Here is an 8,111-nt window from a genome sequence, read left to right on the forward strand (position 1 = left end):
AGGGAAGCGCTGTATAAGGTTCCCGTTATTGATGTTTGGGTGGTTGCCCGGGACGGATTTTCTCCTGTCACTTTCTCGTCATCCCTGACGTGCTCTCCGTTGTTGTTTCCCTGCTAACGTTAGCATCACACGGCAGCGTCTGTATCACGTGGTATAAGGCTCCACCCTTGTCTTTTGTTGAGCAGGAAGAGTGAGCGCTTGTTTTCATGCAGAGCACGTCCCGGATCAAAATGCGCTACAATCGTCGTCGTCGTCTTTTTTTTTTTTTAATCGTTGTCATTTGATCGCACATAAGTATGAATCGAGATCGCGATTTTCTAACGATTAATCGTGCAGCCCTAATTAGCAGTACAATAGGTTGGAGGACACGTGGACACCCACAGAGACAGTGAGACTAGCAGATCCTCCCATATCACAGCAGCTCTGCAAACAGACTTACACAAACACATGTATGAACCACACAAATACACAATCAGTCCAGTCCTGTAAACTCAGAGTGAGCTTCAAAAGAAACCAAAAACCCACACTGAGAAAAGCCCAGACAGAGAGATGAATGACAGTAATTAATAGTGAATTAATACTGATGAGTGCAACAGCCCCTCTGTGTGTCTGTGTGCACACTTATACATCCTTGTGAGGACCAAAAATTCAACTGTTACTATACTTGTGGGGACCAACAGTCCCTTATGGGGTCCAAATGCCCGTCAAACAGCTTTTGAAGGCATGTTTGAGGCTGAAATTGTGGTTTTAGTAGCAGGGTCACAGTTAGGTTATGGTTAGTGTTCAGGTAAGCAGCTAGGGAAGGCATTATGTCAATTACATGTCCTCACTGAGATATAAAAGCCAAGTGTGCGTGCGGATAGTTATGCAACAACAAAGCGATCTGCTGGGTCCACTGGCCTGCTCATCTATGCTGTCTCTGTCTAGCAGCAGCTGCTGGGGCTGAAAATTCAGGCAGGACCCACGTGAGGTTTTAAAGGCGAGTCAAAGCCACACACTGGAGAACAAAGCGCTTGGAAGCAAAGGACTCGGTGTGAGTGGTGAGGGTTACTCAGACCAGGGCTCAGATTGGTGAGGTTTGCTGACAGGCCGAGTGGCTGTTTGAGAGTCTGCAGATCTGACTGACCTGAGGCGCCAACCAGAGGGCAGCGGGTCAATCAGGTACGAGTCTGTGCTATATTTCAATGTTGTTGCTATGGCAATAGCAACGGTGTGATAAATCTGTGAGAAACGGGAGGAGCAGTAAGAGAGGCAGAAAAAAGTGTGCGTGTCTTTGAACTCTTATCTACAATGTGTGTGCCAGATGGCACCGTGCACTCTATTACATAACCAAAACAGTGAATCACATTCGTACGCACACAGAGAAAAGAGCACAGTCGGAAAATAAATGACATCAGCGCCAAACATTTACGAAGCAAGTCCTCCAATAAGTGACAAAGCCAAAAACACGAGCAGACCCACAGGATCATCTCCTCAAACAGTGGTGCGACATCGAGACAGCGGCATAAACACCACGGTAACCACACTGCCACCACACCAAAGTGTGTGTGTGGCGCAAGCCGCAGAGCAGACCGAGCCTCACGTGATCACTCACACACACTTTGAAGGCCACTTACAGACAGATGTAGTTTGACTAAGGTGAAACTGAGTCCAAGCCCATCTCTGTGGCTCTGCCATTGGCTGAGGATGTTGGGCTCAGTCCTCTCCTAACCCTGCTGCCTTTATCCAGTGATGACCTGCTGCCTGTGCTCGTGCTACTGGAGCCCTTGTAGAGTGTGAAGCAGCTGGCAGGAGGATTAGCACTTGCCAGTCTGAGGCGGGGTTCTCGGTTACCTAGACTCCTCCCCAAGCAGACTTCAGGTAACCATCAAATAACACAACAACAAATTGCTCGCCATATCCTTCTGCTTATCTGAATTTGAGTTGTGAGGGCAGCACCCTAAGCAAGGAAACCTACACCCTCCCTCTTGCCAGCCACCTCCTACAGCTTATTCCGGGGAACGCCGCAGCGTTCTCTCATCTCAGGGCCTCCTCCTGCTCCAGTAGGCGACTGCCTCGGCTGGCTCCTTTCGATGTGGAGTAGTGGCTCCACTTATATCTGCGATCTCATTCTTTCGCCTTTCAACAATTAACAATAACAGACAAAAAGATCAGAACAGCAACTACAGTGCTCCATCTGATGGCAAATGGCTGCATAACATTTAGGACAACAATTTACCTGGTGCTGATTTTAACTGTAAACCAATTAGATTAAAGGACTAGTAAGTCTGGTACAAACGACTGACAAGAATAGTCCTCCAGTTAACTAGTCAGGCACATCAGGCACTAGTCCCATCTGTACCTCAATGACTGCATGGTGCCCAGGCTCTGTTGCTGCAAAACAACCCAAATCATCCCCCACCATATTCTCCACAGAAACCAAGATTGGGGCTGCAGCTGCAGTGATGCGGACGCTGCACCGGTCCGTCGTGGTGAAGAGGGAGCTGAGTGTAAAAGCGAAGCTCTCAATTTACCGGTCGATCTACGTCCCTACCCTCACCTATGGCCACGAGCTGTGGGTAGTGACCGAAAGAACAAGATCAAGGATACAAGCGGCAGAAATGAGCTTCCTCCGAAGGGTGGCTGGCCTCTCCCTTAGAGATAGGGTGAGAAGTTCGGCCATCCGGGAGGGGCTCAGAGTAGAGCAGCTGCTGCTCCACATCGAAAGGAGCCAGCTGAGGTGGTTCGGGCATCTGACAAGGATGCCCCCTGGGCGCCTCCTGGCTGAGGTGTTCCAGGCATGTCCCACCGGGAGGAGGCCCCGGGGCAGACCCAGGACACGCTGGAGAGATTATATCTCTCGGCTGGCCTGGGAACGCCTTGGTGTTCCCCCGGATAAGCTGGAGGAGGTGGCCGGGGAGAGGGAGGTCTGGGCCTCTCTGCTTAGGCTGCTGCCCCCGCGACCCGGCCTCGGATAAAGCGGATGAAGATGGATGGTTTCTGCTGAACAAAGCACTGGGAATCATGGCCAAGCATCTCCAATTTGACCTTGTCTGGCCAAAAGACATTGTTCCAGGACTCCTGTGGATTTTTCAGACACAGCTTTGCAAACCTACGCTGTGCTGCCATGTTCTTCTTTTTTTAAGTGTACTGTTCCAGGTCTATGTCTTTCCATGTTTCGGAGCACTGCACTCTGAATCTGCTGGGACGTCCGCTCCTGGAAAGTTTGCCCCGCTGTGTAAACACACGTCTGAATGCTCCACACCAAACTGTCACACCCGCTGCTTCCACACAGATCGTCACACTTGCTGATCATAAATGAATTTAAAATCAGATATTAGTTGATTTAAAAGAGATTTTGGAGGAGTTGACATATTGTCACAATCACTGGAATCAGCCTTTGTTTGTGGCTTTAATCAGTAAACACAACAACAGTGAACATAGTAACAAAGTATCCACTGTGCCATAATATGGTGCTGTATTATTGATCTGTATCAACTAACTCACAGCTATGATCACGGGGTGTAAAGATTATTAGAAGAAAACAGATAATAATCCATAAGAAACAGTTTGTCATCACTATTGTTCAGTCATCATCATGCAGCAGGCAGCTAGCAGGTGTAGCTGCCTGCTGCAGAGAGCCAGATGAGATAAAGCTAACATGAGTTTTTATGGCGACAGAATCATTTGTGCCACACAATCAGACCACGTGGATAACGACAATAATCCAGGTTCATACCAGTTGCAGCAGCGGGGACTGTGCAGAAAACCCTGGACAGCAGCTGCAGAGGACGCATGTTGGCTGTGAGCAATCATAGCTGAGCAGCTGAAGAACTTAAAACTTCATCAGTTCACTGATGATTGACAGGAAACGGAAAAGCATGACACGCCAACCAAACAACAGCAAGAGCCAAACAAGTTTATAGAAAAGCTTGTAAACAGCAACACCTTTATGCAAAACCACAGAGACGATCCACAGAGCAGCAGATTAAAGTGCAGAGAGAACAGAATACTTGGAGCTCCACGCATGCAGCAGAGTCAACTTGGCTGGCCAGTCTCATTACCGTGCCCAGCCTATAAATAGCAAACACAGGTCTTACCAGGGCAGGCCACTGTATGTGTTTGGCCTTGGATCCCTGCAGTAGGCCTCCTGCTCCTCCTCCTCCTGCTGCTGCTGCTGCGCACTCCTTCCTCTTGGCCCAGACCAGCTGATGCTCTAGTAGAAACAGCTGGAAATCCTCATAGACCTTCACCCACTCCCTCTTGTCCCACTCCTGGTCATCAAACTCCACATAAACCTGTACACGACACAGCAGAAGGAAAACACACAAAAAACTGTTAATAACGATAAAATGAACGCAATCAGTATCGTTTGGTTTAGCTCATCAAGACCCACATTAAGCATCTGTTACACACAGGAAGAGGAGGAAGAGGAGTTAAAAGGACAAAGAGTAATATCTCTCACACACAATGTAAATAAGTAGGATTTACAGCTGGATAATAAACAATAAAGATAATCATGAAATAAGTTAACCTCGATATAAGTATGACGCGATCAATCACCCATGTTTGGACAGACAACGTGACAGACCAATGACAACCATAATAGCCCCCCACAGAACCAATCACGTGGCTGGGACAGACTTCAGGTTAGGTTGATTTACACACGTGCTAATGTTTGGGCCGCAGCAGCCGTACACACCAGCACGCCGGGAGCAACAAAACATGGACAGTGGCAGAGTTAACGACCACGAATCCAACAGGAAGAAAGAAGAGAGCGGCGTGTGCCAAAGCATGTTTCCATAAAAGGCAGGTAACGACACAAATCATGTTTAGCAGCAGTGCAGAGACATTTGGACAGGCACCACACAACATAAGACATACAGTAACATGACAAATGCAACATGATCCTGAGTGTAGAAGGACAGTCGCACAGCTCGCTGACCAGCTCTGCAGACACAGAGCACGTGCGATCAGTCTGCAGCCGCTCTTTAGTATTCAAACGCTGCATTGCTGACATCAGAAGATAGTCCAGTGACTGACTGTTGCACATGTTTGTGTGTCTGTGTGTGTAGTGATCATCTCTCTCTCTCTCCATCCTCATCATTTACTCCCTCTCTCTCTCATCTGCTTCCTCCCCCTCCCCCACTCTTTCCTCCACGAGCAGGGAGACAGAGGAAGAGAGATCAGCGAGTGCATCTCTCCTCATTCAGCCTCCCACCCACTCCGTCTCCCACAATGCACTGCTGCAGTCGACTGAGTGATAGCTCCCAGCCAGCACACGCTGAGGACATCATTGTCGTGCCGTCTTTGTTTACCCTTGCTGTTTTATCGCCACATATTACTCATCTGTTTATTGCTGCATACTTTTACCCTCCACTTCAAATTCAACACTGGCCTCCTTCTTTATTTTGTTTGGTGGAGTAGTGCTCATTCCTTTACACCATCACCCTCATCACCCTTCCCTGCTCATGTGATCATCCCTCCATCCTGGTGTGTGTCTGCCACTTCGGATTCTTTCAGTGCTTTCCCTTCATTTCATTCTGGGGCACAAGCAGCAGTTTACTCACTGTCATCATTCATTCTTACTGGTTTCATCATTATACTGGTGTCATTATCATCAGGATCATTAAAATGCATACCTTCTGTCACCACTGAAGAGATAACGTCCTTCCAGCTGTTTCCTCTGATACCCACCACTGTTTGTCTTTAAACAAGGCAAACTGAAACGTTATCGCTTCGTGCTATAGGAGGACCCTGATCACCACACGTGTGATTTTACAGCTGTGACAAGATCAGAGAAGAACGAGTGAGATAAAGAGAAGTGCTGCTAAGATACAGTCATAAAAGAAATTACATGATTGTCCTCATAGCCAACCATTTTTACTCATCACTCGTTTTCAAATCTAATCCTCACCTCATCTTTTCAATATTCTATATACACACGAATCCAGTCAAACTCAACAAGACGGCAAGTCATCCTTCTAACTTCAGGAGAAGCAGGCTTAGAATGAAATAAAACCAAAAGCTCAGAGAAAATGAGCTGCTGGCCTGATCAGAACAGTGACAGTGTTTCAATTAAACTCACCTAAAAACAGCTAAATCTATCATACTTCAATCGAGTTTTGCTATCAGGATCATATTTTCACTTTAAAGTGAGACAGACAGAAAGACAAAGACACTGAACATTAGGGCTGCCACGATTAGTCGACTAGTCACGATTACGTCGACTATCAAAATCGTCGACGACTGATTTAATAGTCGACGCGTCGTTTGAAGCTTTGTAAGATCACAGAGGACGCAGGAAGTAGTAGGATTTAAGAGTGTAATAACGGACTGAAACAGAAGATGGCAGCACTGGGATGCCACAAGGATGCCAAGGATGCCAGCTACACAAGGATGCCAGCTGCCGTTAAACCCCGAAGAAGAAGAAGCTGTGTCCCAGAATTCATAGCGCGACCCAGCTCAGTTTCCAACAATGGCGGCAGCTAGTTAGTTTTAACTTTACTCTTATTATTCTTTCTGGGTCACAAACTAAACGTTTAACATATTTTCAGGCGAGAATGTAGCTGTGTAAACCTCAAATATCTGCTCAGTTTATCAAGACACCACATATTTTCAAAAGCGCTCCGACGTTTTCGGAGACATTTGTTACCCACTAGCTCGTTAGCGAGCCGGGGGCTAGGCTAACTAGCGCCGTGAGAACACCGGACTCCCGGCAAATCGTTTTCAAACCCACCGCCGTCTTGCTGCTCAGGTTAAACATATATGAGTCACTTAGATAACTTAACAATGTTATTGTTTGGCTTTTTTTTAGTATTTTATTTGTTCCTGAGTAAATCGGTTTGGCTGAGATTAAAGTTATAGTTTTTACACAGCTGAATAAACATCAAGCAGACAGCTGATTATCAGAAGTGTGAGATGCTCCAGAATATACTGCGGTGTCCTGTTATATTTTAGATAGCAAGGAGTTTATTAAACTTCACTGAAACAATCTGCAAATTTCATTAAAATTGAATAAACTATCGTCTTGTCTTTATTTTTAGTTAGCACAGACCTTAAACACTTAAAGCTGTAAGCTAATGATAGTTATATAAGAGCAGATGCTGCTGGTGCAAGAAGCTGTAGTTTTACGTCCAATGGATGATGATCTGATTAGTGACTAATCGCAAAAATAATCGGTGACTAGTCGACTATCAAAATAATCGTTTGTGGCAGCCCTAGTGAACATTCACCTCTAAAGATACAAAACGTAGTAAGTGGCTCATACAGACTGAATTGTCCATATAAAAGTACATTTATAATAAGCTAAAGCAATCGTTATAAATAATAATATTGATAAAACAAAACAAAGCAAAATAGAATTTAAGGATATCAGCTCACAGGGGAAACGGTGTCAAAGCACAGAGTTGGAATAATACAACGAGAAATCAATAAAGTGTTTTATTGCAGAGTTATAGATTTATTATAGATTTCTTGTATCTGTCCTCGTGGCAGCAGAGCTTAAACAGCCCCGCCTCCCGTCCACAGCGTGATCGGTAAACGTCTCCACCACGTCTGTTTCCATTTGAATGACTTATTTAAATACTATTACAGTATGTAAAACCTCAGCTTTAAGATAAACATCAAAGAATCCAAGTAAGAGAACAACAGTCAGCAAGCAAATGAGGAGCAGGGAGGCCTGTTTGACTTTACCCACTGGAATCTCTAAACAAATACCTATGTGAGTGTGTGCGCTGTGCGGGATCAGCGTGATGGGTCACATTCTCCTCACAGCGATCTGCTTCATCCAGCTCTACAATCTGGAGATTTCACTCTCAGTCGAGCACAAGAGACGTGCCGACGACGGGGAGAGTGAGACGTTCCTGCAGAACCCGTCTGCGTCTCTCAGCAGCGCACAAACCGGAGCTCACGCGCAGGACGTCTCAGATAGATGAACACATCTCATGGCGTCTGCGCATTTAGACAAAGCTGCAGGAGAAGGAACGCCGAGGAGGAGAGCTGCACAGTCTGTTCCCCTGTCGGGACGATCCGTCTGCGAGCACGTGTTACTGTTCACAGCAAGGAAGACATGGCACACACAGACGTATGCAGACGCACACACACACACAGACGTATGCAGACGCACACAC

General features: G+C 46.3%; 1 protein-coding gene across 1 annotated transcript in view; it reads right to left on the minus strand.

Annotated features, from left to right (window-relative positions):
* The window catches only part of jmjd1cb (jumonji domain containing 1Cb), a 121,183-nt gene that overhangs the window by 59,840 nt on the left and 53,232 nt on the right, over nucleotides 1-8,111 (minus strand). The window contains exon 2 of the mRNA XM_013914829.1: nucleotides 4,080-4,277. Within this exon, the coding sequence (XP_013770283.1) occupies nucleotides 4,080-4,277 (198 nt within the window). The remainder of the gene's footprint in view (nucleotides 1-4,079; nucleotides 4,278-8,111) is intronic.

This window comes from Pundamilia nyererei, unplaced genomic scaffold (genome assembly GCF_000239375.1).
Source record: "Pundamilia nyererei isolate P.nyererei 1_Seehausen unplaced genomic scaffold, PunNye1.0 scaffold00228, whole genome shotgun sequence".
Lineage (NCBI taxonomy): Eukaryota > Metazoa > Chordata > Actinopteri > Cichliformes > Cichlidae > Pundamilia > Pundamilia nyererei.